The sequence below is a fragment of the Apodemus sylvaticus genome, chromosome 3, assembly GCF_947179515.1.
Source record: "Apodemus sylvaticus chromosome 3, mApoSyl1.1, whole genome shotgun sequence".
In the NCBI taxonomy this organism is placed as follows: Eukaryota; Metazoa; Chordata; class Mammalia; order Rodentia; family Muridae; genus Apodemus; species Apodemus sylvaticus.
This window is the reverse complement of record NC_067474.1, coordinates 82,288,477-82,311,831: the sequence shown is the minus strand read 5'-3', so window position 1 is coordinate 82,311,831 and position 23,355 is coordinate 82,288,477. Positions and strand designations below refer to the sequence as shown.

The window sequence follows — 23,355 nt, the reverse complement described above, 5'->3', positions numbered from 1 at the left end:
CCTACATGACCACAGATCACAGTTCCTTATGTGGGAATTGTGGCACGTGTTTCAGGCCAGGCATCTGGAAGGGATCAGGGAGCCGCCTACCGTCTCAGGAGTGTACCCTAAGTTCCCAGGAACTCAGACCTGCTCTGCCTATCAAATTTCTGGCACTGTTTAACATCCCACAGGGAAGGGCTTATTTTCTTGGGTTTCTTGATTTCTCTCCATGATTTGATGATGCTTTGGGTCATAACGCCCCGACAGATACATGAAAACACTCTGTGTCTCTCTGTCTCATTTCTTCTACCTCTCCTTCCCATCTTTTCTTCCTCCCTCCCTACTTTCCTTCTTTTAGTGTACCAAGCATGATGCTAAACTTTAGGTTTGTCTCCTTAAATCTTGGGATTTAAAAGTGTCTAGAATTGAAGAGCCGGCCATTTTCATGTTGTAGCTCAGTTTTGGAGACGTGCAGGAATATGGAATATTCTAGTAGTCTTTATCACATGTTCTCTTAGATAGGTGAATTAAAACTTTTAAAGCAAATGATAAAAGAGAATAGAATAATTACCAGACAATTATATACTAGAACTTGACTTGTCCCTTGAAGTATGGGTCTGACAGGTGTTTAAAGGACAGAGCTGAACACAAGGATTGGTCTAAGTGTGTAGTGCTGTGTACACAGACAACTCACACTTACACAGCATGGAGTATGAATGGTTAAAGAATTGCAATACCATTTTGTACCAAATAGACTGCAAAGCAATTGTAGTCCAAATGTGGTACAGGCATAGGAAGGACTAATCTCTTCAGTGAGTGGAGGTTGGTCAACTGGACAGCCAGAGAGTGAAATTAGATCTTTATTCCATTCTATATTAAAAATGAACTCAAAACCAGATGTAAAACTCTGCAGGTAAATTTTTTGACAGTCTATCTGGGCAATGATTCTTTTTTTGGTATATGACCCTCAAAGCATGGGCCGCCAAGCAAAACAAGCAGTTTAGCAGAGAAGAGACAGTCTGTGTGCTGGGGGGACATGTGTTATAAGTCACATATCTCCTGGCAGTGGTAAGCATCCACAACATTTAAAAATCAAAACAACATAATTGCAAGAAAACAAAATGGGAAAAGGACTTGATTAGACTTCTCAGATGAAGACATACAAATAGTTACTTTATTGAAAAAAAGTTCCACATTCCTATTCATCATGGAAATGCAAATTGCAACCACAACAGCATATCACCTCGAAGCTGTTACAATGGCTATTACCAAGAAGATGAAAGATAAGGAACGAATGCTGGGGAGGAGGCAGGGAAAGGGGACTCATGCGCACTGTTGGTGGGAATGTAAATTGGTGGAACAGTTTGAAGGTTCCTAGAAAATGAAACTAGAATTATCTTACGATTCAGTTATTGAACTTTTGTGTATACATCTCAAAAGGATTGAAGTCAGTAGGTTGAGAAATTTCCACTTTGATTTCTTGTTCATTGCAGCACTATTGATAGCAGTCGCGAGTGAAAGGAACCTAAATGTTCATCACCTGCTGTAAGGAAAATGCACACCAGCACAGGCACACATGCATGTGTGCACACTCCCACATGCACGGGTGTGTATATACCCACGCACGCATGCATGCACGCACGCACGCACGCATGCACGAATATTATTCAGCCATAAAATGAAACTGTCATTTATAACAACACAAATAGACCTGGTATGTGAACAAGCAGAATTACATAAGCCTGCAGAAGTGGAGAGTAGAATGGTGCTTCGTGGAGGATGGTGTGTGTGTGTGTGTGTGTGTGTGTGTGTGTGTGTGTGTGTGTAGAGAAGTAGAGAGGGGTGTTCACCAGAGGGACCGACCTAAATGGTGCTTCGTGGAGGATGGTGTGTGTGTGTGTGTGTGTAGAGAAGTAGAGAGGGGTGTTCACCAGAGGGACCGACCTCAATGGTGCTTCGTGGAGGATGGTGTGTGTGTGTGTGTGTGTGTGTGTGTGTGTGTGTGTAGAGAAGTAGAGAGGGGTGTTCACCAGAGGGACCAATCTCAAACAAGAGGGGTAGGTTCTCCAGATCTGTTGTATGGTATGGTGAATATAATATATTTAAATTTTTAATATTGCTAAAAGAACAAATTCTAAATGTCACGACAAGAGATATTTAAGTGACAGACTTGTTAATTAGCTTGGTATAGTTGTTCCATGATATATTCATATATCAAAACAGGACATTTTACCCACAAATATGATTATTTACTAATTAAAAGGAATCTCTTAAAACAATATTCACAATTAAATAAAATTCTAAAGAAAGCACACTCTTCTTAAGGCAGTGTACAGATTTAATTTGACTCTATTTTGTGTGTGGGTGATATATGTATGTGTTCATGGAATTATATGCACAGGTGCACCAGTGTATGTTCCAAAGGCCAGAGGTTGACGCTAGGCATCGTCCTTCATCACTTACCATCTTATTTTTCAGAAACATTTTCTCACAGAACCTGGACCTCTCTCAGTCCCCCAGGCTGGCCAGTGCACTCTAGGAATTCACCTGTCTCTGTGCCTTTTCCCCCTAGCTCTGGGATTATCGGCTGCCTGCATCTAACTTTTGCATGCATATTAGTGACCAAACTCAAGCCTTCCTGCCTTCTCTCTAGTTCCATTGTGATTTGAAAGAGATATATTTAAGTGGCTATCTTAACATTAAGATCTCCATTGCAATTTTATTTAGTGGTTCTTCAGAGTGGTGTATTGAGTGGGTTTAATTAAGTGGATTGGAATCATTGCTTTATTACAAAAAAGACCCAAACCTGTGCTTTGGTGTAGGTGTGAACTGAGGGTTTGAAACCAGATATCAGCCAGTTGTTGTACCTTATTCACTGTGATCACAGGTAAATTAGCTTCTCCTAGGGTTTTATTGCTGTGAAGAGATCATGACTATGGCAACTCTTATAAAGAAAATCATTTAATGGGAACTGGCTTATAGTTTCAGAGGCTTAGTCTTTTATCATGGGTGGAAGCATGGTAGCATGCAGGCAGACATGGTACTGGAGAGGGAGCTGTGAGGTCCACTTCTGGATCCACAGGCAGCAGGAAGAGAATGCCACATTGGATGTGACTTGAGTACCTGAGACCTCAAAACCTGCCTCTGCGACATAACCAAGGCCAGCCTACTCCAACAAGGCCACACCTCCTAGTAGTGCCACTCCCTAGTACCCCTTGGGGGCTGTTGTTATGCAGTCCACCATGGCCTCTGTGTATTCAATGGCGGTAGGGCTGCTGTGTGCCTCAGTAGTAGACTATCATGAGACCCCAACTTCTGTCCTGTATCTTTGCTACTTTATTTATCTCATTATTCATGCTTTACTTCATTTATCTAATTTATTGATATTTATTGAGTGCTGTTTTGGTTATCTATTGCTATACAGTAGATCACCCCAAAGTTGATATCTAAAATAATAACTTTATTATATTTCCTTTTTTTAGCCAAGAATTTGGGCAGGCCTTACCCAAATGGTTTTCTGCTTTACTTGGCTCCACTCAGTTCTCTTTTGATAGGTGGGCTGGTTTCCAGGCAAATGTTGGAGATGGGTGGAAAATTAAGCTGAGGTTATCAGTCGGAGTTTCTGCATTTAGCCTTACCAGCATAGGAGAATTAGGATGGCCATGCCTCTTAGATTCAGGACATGCAGGCCAATAAGAGAATGCCCAAAGAGACAGGAATTAGAAACTTCTGGGCCTGGGCCAAAAATGGCCAGTTCTTTAGGTTGCAGTGGTCACTTCATTTCTAAGCTTTAAAAAGTAGAGGCATAGACTCCCTGTCTCTCCATGGGGGAAATCCAAGAGTTTATGGCTCTGTTTCATCTGCTACAGCACCTTCTGTGTGATTGATGCCATTATAGGGGTTAGAGTTGGAAAAGTAAACCAAATATGATCTGCTCTTATGGGACTGAAAAAGTTCACACTGTAATAGGAAGTGCTACAGGAAGAGACGGTGTGGGAAGAGGTGTGGAGGAGGTGGAGAGAGGGAGGGAGGTTATGAAAACTGGAGTGAGGTAATATACCTGGAGGAGGTGAGGGGCAGCTCTGAACTGCAGGCTTTGGGTACAACAAGCATGAAGGTTATGGACTGAGGACATGCCTACTGTATAAGAGCCATAGCAAGACAGTCGGTTGTCAGAGCAGCACCAGTGTGGGAGCAGCAAGCAGAGAGCGGCGAGGTAGCCAGGTTCTGCTGGGAGTCTGCTGGGCCTCAATACCTTTGTTTTAGGGAGCTGAGAAGCTCACTGGGGAGTCTTGACTGGGACTCACTGTGTATTTCAGGCTAGCCTCAAATTCAGAGTTCTGTCTGCTTCTACCTCCCAGCTGCTGGCATTGAAGACTTGTCCTACCACAGTCCATCATAAGTTTTAAAGGTTAGATAGATGAACTCCTGGCACATGGTCTGAGTCGTGGTTAGTGCCGGCCACAGTCCCTTGTGCTTCATTGATCCTGAGGGTGGGATCATCTCAGCTCCCCCTTATTGCATTGCCAGCTTCTCAGTCACAGTTGCTTCTCTGGCCCCAGTGTGTGTGTTTGCCCTGGCTAGAAACAGCAGCAGGATCCCAAGGGAGAGATATAATGAAGTCCTGTCTATTGGACAAGTAACTCCTGCCTCTTCTGTAATAGCTTTAGCAAGGCAGATACACTTTGCCCTGGCAGGCACTCTGATGTGGAAGAAAGGGATCTGTGCTTTTAAGTGCACACCTTGGATTCTATTTTTTTTTAAAAAATTAATTTTAATTTAATTTTTATGTATATGTGTGCTTGTCATGCGTGTATGTCTCTATAGGATATGCATGGATGTGCCACATAGGCCAGAAAAGGCATCAGATGTCTGGGGACTGGAGTTACAGATGGCTGTGAGCTACCACGCTCGGAATCAGTCTGCTCTTCGCTAACGCTGGCTCATCTTCGCTCTGCCCCCCCCCTCTTAGATGCTTCTTGAGGGATCAGCTTCTATCTGAGCTGCTCAGGAAAGGACTGCCATTTCCTAGCTCGATACAACAGTTTGCAGTGGGGGGGGGGGGGGGGGGGGCAGAACAACAACAACAAAACAGTACCCCATCTATACACACATGGGGTATGAAGGAAATGCAAACTTAAAGACAGTTGAAGGCGTCTCCTATGGGTTCCATTAGCAAATACTTTAGAAACTACTTCTGACGAGGCTTTGGCACAGGCCTCTAGTGCTTTGATTGTGGCACTTGTTTTTCTTTTGACATTGCCTCTTTGGAAAAAATCCTTAAAACATGCGTATGCTTTGACCTAGAAATCCCTCTCAGAGATTTTCCTGAAAAATTAACTCTAAAAGCTGTAATAAAAGATACCCACAGCAATGAAAAGTCACAATCTGCAATAACGTGTTATGTGGGGGCTCAAATAGTTGGAGGCTGTGAGGATAGGGCACATCTAATTTTGCTATATTTGTTAAAATTGGTAAATGAGAACATTGTGTAGAATTGGTTTTTGTTCATGTGTTTTTGGAGACAGGGTCTGATTCTGCGGACCTAGCTGGCTTGGAACTTTCTCTGTAGAGCAGTCTGGCGAGGTGTGATTAAGCCACCAGGAGGCTTTCTTCTCTTTTCTTTTTAAAATGTTCTTGTTTTCGTCTTTATTATTTAGTTGCTGTGTGTTCTTTGTAGGTCATGATGTAATAGAATAAATAAAAATGGGAAAAATTCCAAACCAAAGTTAAAATAATGTAAAAACTCACTGCAGGTGTAGGAAGTCTAAAAGAAGCCCCGCAGCTTGAGCATGGCTTCAGTTGTTGGCAGGGCTAGCTTCTTCATTCTTATTCTGTTACTGTTGCTTTAGTGTCACAGCTGGCTCTGAGTCTGGATTCTGCATCCACACATTCAACCAAACTTGAGTAGAAAATTATGTCTATATTAAACATGTAGAGACTTTGGCCATTATTCCCTAACAATATTACATAACAGATGTGTACAACATTTATTTATATTGTTCTAAATATTATAGCAATCTGAGAATATGGGGAGAGTCTTTGCAAATATACCGTTATAGGAAGGACTTGAGTGTACTTTTGTTATCTCTCAGGATCCTGAAACCAATCCCCCCAGGGACACTAAGGGACAATTTTGTGTATAGAAATAAAAACAAACATATGACCAAAAAATCCTTAACTCCCTCTAGAATTGAATTTTGGTTTACTTTTTAGAGAAGTTCATAATGCATTTGTGTTCTTATTTTGGATTAGCCTCATCTTAGATTTTTAATTAAAAAGTATATTTTTCTTTAAAATATTTGGGTATCCAATGTTTATAAAATGATAATTATCTGATTTCATTATTTCTTGTTTTACAAATGAGTATCCCTGTAAAAATGTATTTGTTTTTTCTTATGTACTTATTTGTAATGAGGGGCAATTCTTGCAGGAAAAATTAAACATAAAAAAAAATCACAAAAGAAGCACATTGAAAGGCATTTGACTTCATGTTGCAGCTACAACAGGTCACCACAGTACAGATTCACAGTGTTGACTGCCTGCCCACCAGAAGTCTGAAATGGCACTCAGGAAGCTGAGGTGGAAGCTACTCCTAGGTTGCACTTTTCTTGAAGGCTGCAGATTCTCAAGGCTGAACTATTTCTGGACCTGTGGGCCCTTTTCATCCTCACTGCTAGCCATGGTTGTAGAGACATCTACTGCCATCTTTTGCAACTTCAAGGGCTCTTGTAGTTATATTGAAGCTGCCTTGGTAACTCAGGATGACATATGTTCTTTAAAGTCAGCTGATTAAACAGCCTGAATTTCATCTGTTTGCCTTTATTCCTTTTTGCCATTTAGGGATTGGAATGGGAACATCTTTGAAGGCATTTATTCTGTCAGAACAACTAAAAATATTTTTTTAAGTATTATAAAATCATGGATTCCTTACCACTGCTGCGTATGTGCATTTGTGTGTGTGTGTGTGTTTGAGTTGTACACACTCGCATGTTTGGGGATTGAACATGGGGCTTGTGCATAATACTAAGTTTCTTCCACTAAACCGTAACCCCAGCATTAGTTGTGGTACTTTGATGTATCTTAATTACTTGCTCATCCTTTTGACCATCCTATTTTCTCCCCTCAATAGTGGAACACGTGTTCTGGTTGGTTCCCTTCGATATGCTTACTGTAGTTCTTGATCCTGTTCTTCCTCTTGGGTATGAAAAGATGTTTGGACTCATATTTGGTCCCATCCCAAGTCTACCATTAGTAATCCATTCTTCTGAGATGACCTTTTGTGTGTCCCACAGTTACCGGGAGGACCTGATCAAATATACAGACCCGGGTCTGCCTCTCTAGAGGTCTGCGGCATTTGTTCTGAGGATGCAGGGGATACTGGTTTAGGGGCCGCACTTTGGCAGACACAGAAGAAGCATGTTCTTTTGGTGGGGAATGATTGAGAACACAATACAGATGGCAGTAGAGCATGAGTGCTGGCCTTTCTCAGTGGAAGGAAGGAAGCAGCTCAGTGTCGACATGTGCGTAGCTCATGCTGTGGTTTCTAGTGAGTGTAACTTGGTTTCTGTTTGAGTTCTTTTCTATTGTGCTGAAAGCCCTAGAACTAAGGAGATTAATAGCCACTCATTGATAAATACAAACTAAGTACATATATCCACTTCAGACTCCTACTACTGCCATTATTATTTCCTAGACTGTTACCTAAAACACTGTTTCACCTTCTCCTTTTCCCGTGGAGAGACACCTCAGTAGGAGTGTCCTCAGTACTCCATTCCTAGGTTGCTGAAGCAACTTTTCTGTTTGATTACCCGACAGTGCTATGCAAAGTCAGACTAATTGCTTGATCTGTTTTAACTTTTAGGGGAATTTTAAAACAGATTATTGTGTAAAAGTTTAAATGGTCACATCTGTAAAGTGTACAGGCTAGTTTTGTGTGTCAACTTGACACAGGCTTGAGTTATCACAGAGAAAGGAGCTTCAGCTGGGGAAGTGCCTCCATGAGATCCAGCTGTGGGCATTTTCTCAATTAGTGATCAAGTGGGGAGGTCCTCTTGTGGGTGGTACCATCTCTTGGCTGGTAGTCTTGGGTTCTATAAGAGAGCAGGCTGAGCAAGCCAGGGGAAGCAAGCCAGTAAGGGACATCTCTCCATGGCCTCTGCATCAGTTCCTGCTTCCTGACCTGCTTGAGTTCCAGTCCTGACTTCCTTTAGTGATGAACTGCAACGTGGAAGTATAAGCTCAATAAACCCTTTCCTCCCCAACTTGCTTCTTGGTCATGATGTTTGTGCTGGAATAGAAACCCTGACTAAGACAGTAAAGCTAGTTCTGTCTCTTCTTCCTCCTCCTCCTCCTCCTCCTCCTCCTCTTCTTCTTTTCTTCCTTTTTTCTTTTTTCTTTTCTGTCTCTTCTATCTAGCACTCTTCTGTGTCTTATGGGTGTGTTATGTTTTAGTTTGTGTTATGGTGAAATACACGGAAGAAGGCTCTCCTTTCTTTCTTCTTCCACCTCTACATTAGCATGTCCTGGAGCCTACCCTGCACATCTTCAGAGAGACCCCAGTCCTTTTCCTGTGTGCTGTGGCCCTGTGAGGCTGAGGCACAGCTGACTGCTGTTGGTGGCGTCTCTTTAGTTGCAGTCCTTTGCTTTCCTAAACATTATTCTCTATTTTTTTCTCTTATTTTTCCTCCATTTTAGGCTGTTTGGTTTTCTGTTTTATTCACCATTATAAATAATACCGTGCATATAAAAGCTTCTCAAAATTTGTGATGTCCTGAAAATGGGTTTTTATAAAACTTTAAATGAGAAAGAAACCTGTATTTGTTAAATATACTGATCAACTTGTTCTCATCATAACTTAGTAACAAACTGTCACCAGGAACTCTTTGTCAAGTGAATCCCATTTTTCTTCTTTTTCTTATTCTAGGACCTTAGAAATGAAGTTGAGAAACTCCGCAAGGAAGTGAGTGAGAGAGAGAAGGCTGTGGAGAAGCATTATAAGAGCCTTCCAGGTGAAAGCAATACAAAGTTGCATACTCAAGAACAAGTGGTCAGAAGCCTGACAGGAAGTGCCAGTCAGGAGGACCTGCTGCTTCAGGTATTATACCATGATTTCTTTTCTTTCCACATGCTAATCTTCTTTCAGTTTAGTAGTTTATTCTGAACTCCAAAAACTTTTTCCTTGAGACAGAGTCTCCTGTTGCCTAGCAGGTTTCAAACTCACTGTGTAGCTGGATAACTTTAGTTTCTGACTCCTGCCTCCACCTTCGGAGTATTGGGATTCGAGGCATGGTCCATCACTGTCCCTGTAACAGACTTAATGGCTCTGTTTGTGGCAGTTAGAACTACGTTTTGTCATTTGAGCCTCAGCTAATAGGACTGAACAAGGACAGAGGGGAAATGCTTATTACCCTGGTCCCACAGTAAATGGCAGATCCGTGGCTGGATTTGCTCCTGTGCCCAGCCCACTCACTGAAGGCAAGTATTCCACACTCCTTTGCCCATTTCCTTTCCTGTTTAGTTTTGGAATTTACTTCTTACTGGCCACAGAGCGAATGTCTGAGATTCTACCCAGGTAACTGTGGTAGGTTAAATCCAGGTATTTAACAGTGCTTCCTAGTACTGAAACCCAATTAAAACAAGAGTTGGGGAATAGAGACGAGTAAGCCCACAGTGCTGAGTAGGAGCAATGTGTGGCCAAAGCTGTAAGTTAGCCAAATCTTGGATGTTATGTTTATATGAGTGGGAACTGCATAGGATTCAGTTTTGCTACTATGACACACAGTAAAGAAAAGCCAATAAGAATTGAACTAATATAGGCTATATCCCCCAAATGGCTCAGCAGATCTAAGATGTGGCCAATACCTTTGAAAACAGGAGACTTAGCTAGGATTCCGGACAGGTCTAGGTGACCCTCTCTTTGTCTCTAGCAAGAGATTTCTGGGGGATCTAAAGTAGAGAAGTGCTGCCCTGGGCATCATTGGAGGCAGCTGAAAGCAGAAATGGTAGTGAAGGGAATGCAGTGAGGGGAGTATGCAGACTCCAACCGGGAGATTCCTCCTAGAAGGAAATAGAATGAAAGATGTCGGCAGTTGAAGGTTCTTCAATCAAACAGCTGGTTTTCACTTGTACATCTCTGCAGGCCCCTATCTGCTTCTCCCCCAGGGGTAGCTAGCTCCATTGTGCATTGCACTGGACTGGAGGGAGAGAAGCTTAACCAGGTATGAGTGGGTTCAAGTCAGCGATGAGTGCATGAGTAAAGAATGTGTGCGTGCGCGCGCGCGCGCACACACACACACACACACACACACACACACACCAGTTCTTTAGAGAACTGGTTCAGTTTATTTGGGGGCAACAAAGGCTATTTAAATATTTTGGGGAGGAGGAGGGTCTACTAGGCTGAGTTTCTATCATTGGCCAGGACCAAAATGTTGAGGATGCTTCATTTGCATGAGGAAGAATTCCAGGTACTTTTGGACATGACCTTATGAGGGGAAAGGAAGTTTAACCCAACTACTGGCAACATGACTTCCTCTGGTGAGGCAAGGGGCAGGAGCACAGGGCTCTGTGCACCATGACATGCAGGCCTGGGGCACTGGGGGAACCATCCTACTCCTCCTGCCCATCTCAGGACTAGATGTTCTAGGTTTGGACATGCCTCCACCCACCCTTGCTCAGGGGCCGATCCTGGTCCCGTGGCTCTCTGGGCCCCACACATCTCCCTGTAAGACTACTTTTGATGTGTCCATTTCTACCTTCATAGAGTGTCTGAGCACTGTTAGCCTTTAAAAGGTGAGTGACTTAAGTTCAGCAAATGGGTGAAGAGTCTGCTGAAGTGTGGTTTAGTTAAGGTTTTATTGCTGTGAAGAGACACTGTGACCAAAGCAACTCTTACAAAGTACAACATTTAATTGCTGCTGGCTTATAGTTTCAGAAGTCCACTCCATTATCATAATGTCAGGAAGCATGGTAGGGTGCAGGCTGATATGGTGCTGGAGAAGGAGCTGAGAGTTCTACAGTTCTTAATCCAAAGGCAGCAGCAGGAAACTGTCTTGATCACACTCAGCAAACTTAAACATAAATATGAGACCTCAAAGCCTGCTTCCATAGTGACACCCTTCCCCCTAACAAGGTTACACCTTATTGGAAGCAATAAGACCACATGTCCTAATGGTGCTACTTTCTATGGGCCAAGCATATTCAAACAACCACAGAGGCAAGACAAAAACCTTAAACTGAAGGAACAGTACATAGAACTCAGGCCAGAAGACTCATGCCGGTAATCCTGCCACTTGGAAAGGTGAGAAAGGAGAATCGTTAGTGTACGGCCATCCTGGGAGGCACAGAGAGTGCCAGGCCAGCCTGGACTGTAGAATGAGACTTTGTCTTTTTGTTTCTTTTACTTTTTCTTTTTACATATGTAGTAGAAATGGCAACAATAAAAATTACATAGCTTTTAAAAACTATATAACTTTGGTATCAAAACATAAGAAGTAAGATCAGGACCCACAAGATGGCTCAGTGGGCATAAGTGCTTGTTGCATAAGCCTGGTGACTTGAATTTGATACCAGAACCCATGTAGAGGGGTTGTGTGTTATGAAGAAGGACCGTCATATCTGAACATACCCTAATGTATATTTGCAGTCTCAGCCTTTTCTCCCTTGTGCTTATGGATAGATCAAGTTTGTAGTTTCAGAGGAGACTAAGACTTTACTGGGCTCAAATATGTAAGCACTCTACTTGCCCATCATGTTAACTGGGTAGGAAATTATCCAGGGGTCATTCAGAGAGCAGGGTGGTCCCAGGGAGGGAACCAGCTCACTTCATGACAATCACTGTGGTAAGTAGTGTCAGTTCATGGACCGCCACCGTCCTCTGCCACGTCGTTGGCATTCTGCCCTCTCTCACACAGTAATAATATGCAGATGACATTGCATCACAGCCCTGTTGGTTGCCTAATATTTTGGGATGATGGAATCATTTAGGGGACATAAGGACTTTGTGATAAAATAAGATATCTCCCCTAAAAGAGTTTAAGAAAAATCTCTTAATATTCTTTTCTTGATGAAAACTTTCTTATGATTTGTTTCATTTCCTTAGAAATCCAATGAAAAAGATTTGGAAGCAATACAGCAGAACTGTTATTTAATGACTGCAGAGGAGCTCAAGTTTGGGAGCGATGGTTTAATAACAGAAAAGTATTCTCAGCAGTCACCAGACAGCAAACTCATCTTCTCCAAGGCAAGCTTGACTGAAATTGGTGTTCACATGTGAATGTATTCATCTTCTTTTCTGAAACTTGTTTGATAAGTTTCTTTGATCTAGAAACTCCAGTGCCTTCTTGCAGATAATTGAGCTTGCAACAGGTGGGAGGGTTTGTCTAGCAGCTCTGCAAATTAGTACCCTTTGTCTGGGCATTCCTGTTTGCTGTGCACTTGAAACTGAGAAATCCTACCTTGCTGAGAGAGTAGCCTGATATCTGTTCTGTCAAAGGTCATCTCTTGAGAGATGTTGGATTATGAGCAGTAAGAAAGCTGTCCTGCTGAAATGCTGGCACTTTCTCCTCTGGCCCCACATTGTTGGTCTAAGCCACCATAACTGCCTTTGTCCACCCTTGCTCTGAAAAAGGACACAGCATTATTATATTAATTATGAGCTTTGGACCTTGTAGCTGTCCAGATTCTTAGTTATTCTAACCCAACAATATTGGCTTAGCCTGGATCCCGCCCTGTGGCACGTTAGCTGTCCATCTTAATCTCTCCTGGTACCTGCTTCTTTTTCTGTGTCCAGATGGCCTCTGGCTTCCCGTTCCCACCTAACCACTCTTTCAGCCTGAAAAGTCACAGCTCTCCAGCCTAGCTATACTGCCAAAATAGTATAGTAAATATAATATTATATAAACTTATAATTAATATACGTTCCTGTGTCCTTATTCAGAGCCAAGGGTGGGCACAGATAGTTGTAGTAACTGTCTCCATTGCTCTGAATGCACCGGAGAGCTTACTGATGCCTGAGAGCCCTGTTGGTGTCTCAGTGTGCCTTTGCTTATGTCTCCCTCCCTGTCTTGGGGGTACTTTGTTTATCTTTTAAGCCCTGAGTATCCCTGCAGACACCTGTCTAGGGTAACTCTCCCGGATCCCACAGCCCTCCACTGGCCCCTCGTTTGTAGCACACTCCTCCACTAGTTGCTCCTACTGACTCCAAACTTCTGCTTCTCCTCCCCTCCCCTCCCCTCCCCTCCCCTCCCCTCCCCTCCCCGACCCTTCCGCAGTGGAAGCTGGTGCCTATCTCTAAATCTAGTGCTCAGGCCTATGTTTGGCTCTTGAAATGTGCGTTGAGTAATTATATAAACGATGCAGTGTGGCAGCCTGTGTGCAAAAGAAGAGGTGTTAACTCTAGGTCAGGCTCTTTAAACCTTTTTAAAATTAGGCAGATTAGTCCTCTGATGAATGGTTGATTGTGACGTGGTTTTGTGAAAGGTGTTTCTTTCCATAATGAACAAACTGGACAGCGTGGGCATCCACCAGGGCGGATGTAGACCTTAGGCTGGCACAGAGCTGGAGGCTGCCCTTGTGCTATTGTGCCATACCACCCCGCAGTTCTCCAGTTGTGGAGTGCAGGTAAAGGTCTGGGGGGAAGAACCAGAACAGCTGTGGTGGTTGTAGTGGCTGGGTAGGCTGGGATTTGTTTTCCAGTAGGCACAGAAATGTTTTTGCAGACAATACCTTCATGGTGCTGCAGTGACAGACCCAGTCCTGGTCGTGGCTGCATAAGCAGTCCAAGAACTAAGTCTTAGTGAATGTTTCTCTCCTCTCTCTCTCTCTCTCTCTCTCTCTCTCTCTCTCTCTCTCTCTCTCTCTCTCTCTCTCTCCTCTCTCCCTCTCTCCCTCTCTCCCTCTCTCCCTCCCTCTCCCTGCCTCCCTCCCTCCCTCTCTCTCTCTCTCTCTCTCTCCCTTCCTCCCTCTCTCTCCCTCCCTCTCCCTCCCTCCCTCTCCCTCTCCCTCCTCTTCCCTCCCCCTCCTCTTGATTTGGACCAAAGTTTGTGGAACTGTTCAGGTGCACAGTCCTGTAAAAAGGTAGCCTGTTTTGAAACTAAACAGTTTAGGTCAGGTAATGTCCTGGCTAATTTTATATTAACATTATACAGGCTAGAGTCATTTGAAAGGAAGGAACCTGAATTGGGAAAAATGTCTCCATAAGATCCAGCTGTAGGATATTTTCTTAGTTATTGATGGGGGAGGGCCCAGCCCATCCTGGGTGGTGCTATCCCTGGGTTGCTGGTCCTAGGTTCTATAAAAAAGCAGATTGAGCAAGCCTTGGGGAGCAATCCAGTAAGAAGCCCCCCTTTATGGCCTCTCCATTACCTCTTGCGTCCAGGTCTCTGCCCTGTTTAAATTTTTGGCCTTGCTTCCTTCAGTAATGAATTACAAGTGTAATTCACTTGTAATTGTAATTGTACACTTACAAGGAAGTGTAAGCCAATTAAACCCATTCCTCCCCAACTTGCTTTTTTTGGTCATGGTGTTTCATTGCAACAATAGAAATCCAAACAAGGTAGTTTATAGGCTAGATCTTCACTGATTTACGTCATACTTATTTAACTTTGCTTTTGGAATAGCATTTTGGTCCTGTATAGTTCACTGATCAGAATGTTTATGATCTTATGAAGCTGGTTGAAAATTTTAATATTTAAATTAAATTATTTATTTATTTTGTGCGGAGTAATGTCTGTCCCTCATATAACCATGGGTACCAGGACTTTGCATGGACATTTGGCAGTATCCACATCTTGGCAATTTTTATATTACTGTGCAAAATGCTGAAATAATTTGGCAAAGGATTTAATTTGGTTGTGCAGGGCTAATTGCAAATTGTGGATAAGGGATTGTAAATTGCACTTCAGAATTGTAAATTTTTGGTTGTCAATTTAAGAACTCCTGGCTGTTACAGCCTTACTGTCTCTGCTCTATTCCCTTAAGAAAAGTTTGCTTTTCAAATGCTTGTTCTTTCTGTGTAGAAAATGTGGATTTCTTCTGCTTTGCCCTTGGCCATTTTGTGTTGATTTAGAATTTATCCTCTGCCCATTTTTACAAAGAGCTCAAGGCTGTGGTAGTGTTTCTATTCCTGCTAAGCAAGTGTGATCCTGAGAATTAATGCTTAGGTGATCAGGGAACTGAAGAAGAGGGTGTGAAGTTCCCTGGCTATATGTGACTTGCCACAGGCGTGATTTCTAACTTTGTTGTTGACCTGGTTGGGATATGTGACTCCATTTTGTGAGTATTAAATATCTTTGTTGTGGGGTTGTGACACAGTTGTCACAATAGGCTCCATCCATCTACCAGGTCACCAAATTTCCCTGGCAGGAAGTGATACATTAAGCCTTCTCTTTACCAGTCTGCTGTCTCTTCAGATTGTGGTCTGCGTTGTACACGTGTTTTTCTTGAAGTCATTCTGGAACTGGTGGCAGAATAATGCCCCTTCCCTTCTTGGGTATGTGGTGAAGTCATGCTACTTAAGATCTCTGGGCTTTGTCAAGTCACCAGATCTCTCTAAAATCTGCCTTCCTAGTCTTTGAGGCAGATTCTAATATGTCCTTCTAAGAGGATTCGAGATAATAGAGACATGCTGGTAGGTTTGCTCTGTGTTGAATGCTCCAGAAGCTAGCATAGTTTGAGTTCAGCAGCTATCAAGAGTGACTTTGATTTGGAAGGTTCTCATAGGTACCATGTAGAAGGCTCTGGGAAAACTGAGGGAGTTACATGAACTTTGAGGACAAAAGACTTTGACTGTTGTAAGCACCGCCATTCCAAAATGGCTGTGAGATGTCTCTGTCTAAATCTTAGAATGCCCAAGAGATTTAACAAAGGCTCAGGCCTTGCTAACAGAGGAGCAGGGTCTGTCTGCCTGTGGACTACTGTTATGTTTCTAGCACATTCTGAGAGTGGTGAGTGGGTGATCACTCCTAGAGCTGTGGAGACTGCACTGCAGAGCCACACATGAAGATGTGTGCCGAGCACAGTGCCAAGTGTCTGTGCCGAGAGACCTCCTGTTGAGCTGTTCTGTGATTGGAGATGCTGTGGAGAGGTTTGATGGCACCTGCTCAGCAGGTGCCTCACTGCCCACCATCCTCAGGCCGCCTAGCTCTCTGCTGTGCCAAGGAAATCTACTGGCTGTCAGCTCTGCTGAGGGAGCCAAATGACTTCATTCTAATGGGGCATGAGTCAGCGCAGGGGAATAGATGATTGATGAAATGGGACGCAAATGGCTCCGAAGAGTTCATTTATTTAACATGGGTGAGCAATTTGCTTCTAGGAAGACGTTGACTCACTCTGACTTCCATTATGCAAAATATTCACAGGAATCTCTGCTCTTAAGATTCATATCAGTCCCTGTGTTCCCCTCTTACCTATTTAATCATCAGTTCAGCGAGTGTTTATGGCAGGATTTGATTTGTGCCAGACACCAGGCCCAGTTTAGGATAACTGCTATATGCATTGCTCAGACTGAACAGGTGGTTGGCACGAAAGGTCTGGGTGAAAGTGAGTGGGTGCTCCAGGACTAGAGGAGGGCATCTGTCTTGGCTAGAGAAGAGTCCTTATGAGATTGAGCTGGAGAAGAGCCTATGAAGTGCACTGGAGTGTCGCTGGAGAGTGGTAAGCAATGTCTCTCCATCTCTGAGATCTCTGCGGGTCTTTGAGACTTGGGGAGGGATGTCTGAGATCCCAGAGATGGAAGGCAGAACAAAAGAATGAAGGCAGAAGCTAAGGAGTGTGGTGGGCTGCCAGGAAAAAGAGGAGAGGGGAGCTGTGCTGGGAATTGGGACCTTGGCATGGCAGCGCCTTCTCTGGCTCAGAGCCTGGGCTCCTGAGATTCTCCACACTAGAATTCCATATTTCTCACTCTACTTTTTAACCCTTGGTTAACTTTGACATCACATACAAGTCCATATCCTGACATCAGTTAAGTGGACTGACTCAGTTACAACTGGACAGGTTGATATAGTACTCCATACATTGTAACTGTACAGGATTTTTATCAAGTACCTAGCACAGCTCCAGAGCATTGGAATGGTACTTAGGGCTGACACCGAGTGTCCACTCCATACCAGGCACCATGCATCCATTAAGTCATTTAAGATTTTTAACCTCCTGAAAACAGGTATGGATGTGCTGATGAGCCCATGCCATACCTCAAGATCCTGATGTTGATGAAGACCTTCCTTATGTCTTCATTTCTAGAATTGGGGGCAGGGTGTCATCTCTATACCCAGAGGTATTCAGATTCAACAAGAGACTACTTGGAGAGCATTTAGCATAACAAGTCTATAAAGTCAGCATAGCTAGTAATGGGAGAGGCAGAAATGGCATACTGTGAGACAGGATACACTGACTACACCAAAGACGTGGTGGCTTTCCTTGTCTTGATGACCTTTCAGGTGCTTATGTGCAGCCAGGTGCTGAGAGTACCCCATGGGGCAGTGTTGTATGCAGAAGCATTTAGGAGTACTTGGGCCAGTGGCCTGTAGTGTGATTTACAGAAGTGTTGGATATCTACCTCGGTGATTAGCATCTTTGCTGGGGTTGGAAGAGCAGCACTGTTCTCCTTGGTCCAATGGTGCTTAGCTTTTTGCCCACTGTCTTTCTTTGGCAGTTCAGCATAAGCCAGAAGACCCATATTCTAGACAAGAAAAAAAAAAGATGTAAATGGACAGAATTTATATATGCATTGGCTTATGAAGTGAACCAATATATTGAAATTCAGTTATCAAAGTATAAAAAATTTTTCTAGAGAAATGATATTTTTAATTAATATATTTAAATAACAAAATTTAATGGTAAGGATAGTGACCCAGTAGCTTTGAAGTAGTAAGAAGAATAAATGTTCTGAAATCTTTGGAACTTACAAATAAGCGATTTCAGCTGGCGGTGTCAGAGCTAGCCTTAAAGCTCATGTGGTGACCACAATATAAGAGAATGCGGCTTCAGTTAGAGGTCAGTGAACAGAGGCTGCAGCTGTGATCTCTGGTCACATTTGTGTGTGTACCCTTTACGTGTTAGTGAGGCTGAGAAGCAGGAGAGTAGCCTTCACTTTCCATGAACTGGATATTTTCCTAACATTTGGGCAGCAGACATTCAGCTAGCTACCATAGCAGGAAATGAGCATAGACTCCTCTCTGCCTTCTAATTCCCAGGCTTATTTACAGTCCATCAGCTGTCTCAGGAATGCTTTGCACAAAGGTCTGATTTGGGATCCCATCTTGGATTTTCAGTCTTGATTCTTTAGTCCCATGACCCTGGTTGTGTGAAGTGTGCAGAGCGGTTACTTCCTGTGCTCTTCATGTGGGGCTGCTTGCTGTGTGTGTGCTGGTTTGATTTAGTTGGCGCATCTTTTGTGGAAGTATCAGAGTGGTGATGCTGTGTTCGAAGGAAGTCTCTCTTGTTTTATGCTACAAAGTCCATGTGTTTAGTTACTAGCTGTCTTGGCTTTGATGTATTCACAAAGACTGTGTCTTCAGGTCTTGACTACCCAGTGGACCTTTTTTTCTGTGTTCTAAGGAAGAGTTTAGGTGTATTGTCTGTAAATTGCCTGATATTCAAAGACTCACCCTCCAGTTGTAGTCCTTTCATTTCTATTGGCTGAATTGTTTATTACCATGATGGTTGCCAAATGGATACAATTTCTGATCCCATCATTCTTCCCATACCTATTAATTAACCATTTTACTATAAAGGAAAACCTCTTCTGATGTATTCATTTGTATCAATTTTGGACTTTGTAATGCAATTATTTTGATGTTCAAATTTCTCATGTTTGGCTAGTAAGAGCTTTAAAAATGACTTTTACAACTTTTGGACAACTTTTCATCATTATTTACACATGTATGTATGTATGTATCTATTAGCTTTGTTGGATTATAATTGACAAACATCAGGTTTTGGTGACTGGAATGTAATTTAGTGCCACATGGAGTGTTTGACTAGCATGCACAATTCACTGGGTTCAGTCCTTAGTACCAGAAATACACAGACACACATGTACACATCAAACAGTGTCACACATACAAATACAGACACAAACTTAAACACAGTTAGCTATTGTGAAATAATCACCACAATCAAGATAATTAACATATTCATTGCCTCACAGTGTTACCTTTCCCCATGGCTTTTAAAGATCTACCTTTTTAGCAGATGCCAAGTATGTGGGACTGTTTACCTTGGTCATCTTGCTGTGCACTACCTCTCTGGGACTTACTTGTATAACTGAAGCTCTGTTTGATACCCTGCACCTCTATTTTGTCCTTTTGCAGAGGCTCTGGCAATCACTGCTCAGATTTTAAAGCATGTATCTTTGGCACAACAGAGTGCTTGGTACACATCATTTTTTCTCTGTTCAGCACTGAAGTTAGCCATTTCTCCAGATGTCTCTAGTTCCTTAGCATAGTTTATCTTAATCTGCTTCATAATTCCAAGAAGTGGTGGTCATTGCCAATTGATTTTTAGGTGGGAATGCACAAGCTATTAATTAGCAACTTTTCAAATCCCCAAATTACTAAGTAGCTACACCAGAATTTGAATTTGATGGCAAAATAACATTTTAGAATGGAGAACCACCAAACTGTACTCCTATTTTATAACAGAGGTGCTAAGAATCATGGGTTTGCAATCTGATTTCCTAAGGCTATACTAATTAGCAGTGGTCCAGCCCAGCCTCTGTCACCACTGTTCTGGACACGTCTCAGATGCCACTCACCAGCCCTCTTCCACTCTCCTGTATGCCCTTTGTTTCAGGTTTGTGAGGTCTCTGTGGAGCATCAGGAAGTGTAGGAAGGCATCTCTAGAGTGTCCCGAAATCAGAGGCAGTAGCTCCACAGCAGCGATAGGTGAATCTAGTGGCTTTGGGTGTTGGAAGCATGGCTCTCTACTTTGTGTTGAATATTAGTTAGCTTCATGGAGCTATAATAAAACACACAAGATAACTTATAAAGGGAGAAGGCTTGGTTTAGCTTACAGTTTTAGAGGTTGCATCCCAGGCTTGGGCTGTTAGGTTGTGTTGGGAAGGCAATGAAAGGGAACACCTGGTAGAAACACTGCTCGCTTCAGGTCTAAGAAGCAGAAGTGAGAAGAAGGGGAGAGGTCCTACAGTTCCTCTTAAGGGTGTACCCTTAATTACACTAGACCTTCCACCATACCCCAGTCTCAGAATTTCTACCACCTCCCAATAGCAACATCCATGATGGCCTTCTGGGAAGTATGGAGACTGTCATTCCCCTTTCCTCCTGTAGGTGGTGCTGTGTGACTATGGACTGAGCCTGAGTTTGGCTCAGAGCCTGCAGTCTGTGGTTTTTAAAAATCTAGAGCTAGCCACATGTGTTTGCATAATGGCAAGCCATCTTCCTTGGCTTCTGCCCCTAATGTCAGATGCCCGTTGTCATTTCCAGGAAAAGCAACAATCAGAGTATGAAGGGCTGACTGGAGACTTAAAGGCAGAACAGAACATCTATGCCCATCTGGCAAAGACTCAGGACACAGACAGGTAAGTGATTCTCTTTAGACACTACAGCCACACATTTCCTGGTTAGTACTGCTGGTTTCTAAGCAGGAAAAGCCCACCCGACATAGCAATCCTTCAAAGTAGTTAGCTAGTGAACATCTCTTTTAATGGTCATATATACCTGTTTTCAATCAAGAATTTCCTGTTTAGAACAACGAAATTAGCATTAAAATAGAATATTTGCTCAGAGTTTTAGCTCTTCACTGTGTGTTTAGGAAGTTGTTTTATGTGTCTACTCTCAGATGTTCCTCATAGCTGTTGCATGAGCAAAATACTGTTATACCTATTGCATATAATCCCTTGAAACCAAAAAAGGTTAGGTGACTTCTCCAGGGTCGCACAGGTGTTGGCAGAGCCCTGGAACCTTGCCACAACTCCATGTCTTTGAGTGACTCATGTCTGTAGGATTGCTAAAATGATTTAGTGTCATTGAAGGGTATTGAGGATGGTCAGCTGAATCCAATGGTATTCCTGTTAGCCTTCTGCCCCTAGCTCCACCTCTGTGTCCCTAGTAGGCAGCCTGTTCTAACCTCTGCTTGCACATCTGTAAATAATCGGTCTTTACTCAGGATAGTTATAGCTGAAAGACGACGGTATCTAGTATTCATTTCAAAACAGTAGAGAAACAGAAGTGGGTGGTGATTGTGATGGAACAAGATTGGCCACAGCTTCCTGGTTATTGGTCTGTGGAGTAGAGAAGTGGAAAAAGGCCTCATTATTTTAGTTTGCTTTTAGTTTGCCTTTTTCTGAATATGTCCAAAAATTTCCATAGTTAAAAGCATGACCCATCTTTTTCTTTTACCTATGCCTTTTGCTCTTCCCACCCCGGACTCTTTACTACTCACTGGGCTATGTGTACCTGCCTGTGCCATGCCCTGCTGTTTCCTGCCCTAATGGGCCAGTGTGTCTGTGCTCTGTCTTAAAAGCCCCCTTCAGAACTAGCCCGAGTGTCTCTCTGCCAGGAGACTCATCTGGCCCCCAACTCAGTTGCCTCTCTTGGCCCCACCCCTTCTCTCAGGGCAGGATTATCTGCAGGGATCAGTCCCCAGGCAAGGCAGAGCAGGTGCTAGGGGACGGCTCTATTTAGGGATGCCATTCCTCCAGCACTGACCTTCCAGGTTATGAAGTCGTTTTCAGACTTTAGATCTGAAATGAGTTTAGAGAAGGCAGAAAACATACTAATTGAGCTAGATGGTGTGGACATATCTCAGGAAGCGTAGCCATTTCACTGTGGGGAAGGCATGGAGTCAGCCATGGGAGCTCAAGGGGGGGTGGGGGGAGATTTTTCTTTCATTGTATGATATCTCTGACAGAATCCCGAGTAGGCTGTGTGCTCAGGGAAGTGTTAAGGGTGGGATATAGTTGCTCTGGAGCACTCTCAGCTCTGAATGGCTCCTAGGTTCATAAGCTTCTTCCTAATGAATAAAAACATGAATGAGACTCGAGAGGGCCAAGGCTGTAGCAAATGAACAAGGATGCTTAAAAGGTTTTGTACTCATCTGTGGACCTGGGTTCACATCCCAGCTCCAGCACTTAGCAGGTCCAAGCTTGCATGGTCCATCTGTCACCCTGAGTCTCAGCATGGGTGTTTGTAATGTGGGGATGGCCTAGCCTGCCCACCTCCTTACCTAAGCCTTGCCTGTTTTCCAACTAATTTCTGTGCTTTCCTACTTACCTCCCTTTCTCCCTCCTTCCTTCCTTACCCTGCTTCCCACTTATCTGCCTCCCAACCTACTTACCTGTCTACTTCTCTCTCCACCTCCTATCTTCCAGCTTTGTTAACATTGTTACATAACATGAAATCGTTTAAATGAGAAATAAGTTCATGTATTTGAATACTTGGTCCCTGTCACTGGAGCTGTTTTAGAAAGATTGGGCGGTACATTACTGCATGTGGTTTTGAGGTTTCAAAAGCCCACACCACTCACAATTAGCTCCGTGACATGTGCTTGTGTATCAAGAACTAAGCTCTGGAAAGGCCCCAATGCCATTCTCCCTGCCCTGCTGATTATAGACTCTCATTCTCTGAAACTGTGAGCCACAATGAACTCTTCTAGATCCAGTCTTAAGCTTAGCATCTTAGTACAATAATAGAAAAGTATCTGAGGCATGAGGGCTGATACTGTATACATTCTAATGCTGCCTCACAGTCATGAAGCTCTCAGGAAATATTTGTGAGTAATAGCATCAAAGCCCAGTCTCCCTGTCCTAGGTGCGGATACATAGCTAGGGGGTTTTGGATGCTCAGGCCTTGGTGAAAGCAGAAGACAACATTATGGCTGAGAGCCAGTTGAGTTTCTCCTTGTAGTTTAACACTGCTCACTCTGGAAATGTAGTAAAGGTAGTGCCCTAGAAGGACATCCTTTCTCATATAAGGAAGGAAGGGATAGCCACCATGAGCCTGGTCACTGTAGCTTGGCGGTCCTCAGAAGTTGGTGACTTTAGCTCCATATTGCAGTGAAGAATGGTCAGAGCTTAGACCTTCTAGGGTCTATACTGAGGCCCGCGTTGAAGTGTACTCTCAACCAGAGGTGACTTCAGTTGTTGCTCAACCTCAGCAGTGTGGGAATACTTGGGGCAAGATGAATCTAGTCCACAGCGGCTGTCCTATGTACTGTAGGATGTTAACAATATCTCTAGTTCTGCCTGCTGGCTGCTGTCACACTGCTCCATCCAGGTATAGTTATGGCAACCACCAATGTCTCTGGATATTCCCAAATATGTTCAATGGATGCAGAATCCTCTCTTGATGAGAGTACCTACTGTAATTCCCAACGCGCAAAAAACTTTGTTTTATCACATGAATAAGAGTAAAG

The 23,355-nt window shown here is 43.3% G+C and overlaps 1 protein-coding gene across 3 annotated transcripts in view; it reads left to right on the top strand.

Moving 5' to 3' along the window:
- Cdk5rap2 (CDK5 regulatory subunit associated protein 2) overlaps positions 1–23,355 on the top strand; it is a 173,905-nt gene that overhangs the window by 71,958 nt on the left and 78,592 nt on the right. For all 3 annotated transcript variants that reach the window (XM_052176652.1, XM_052176649.1, XM_052176650.1), the window contains exons 13-15: positions 8,909–9,079; positions 12,086–12,226; positions 20,427–20,521. In XM_052176652.1, coding sequence (XP_052032612.1) covers positions 8,909–9,079; positions 12,086–12,226; positions 20,427–20,521 — 407 coding nt within the window. The remainder of the gene's footprint in view (positions 1–8,908; positions 9,080–12,085; positions 12,227–20,426; positions 20,522–23,355) is intronic.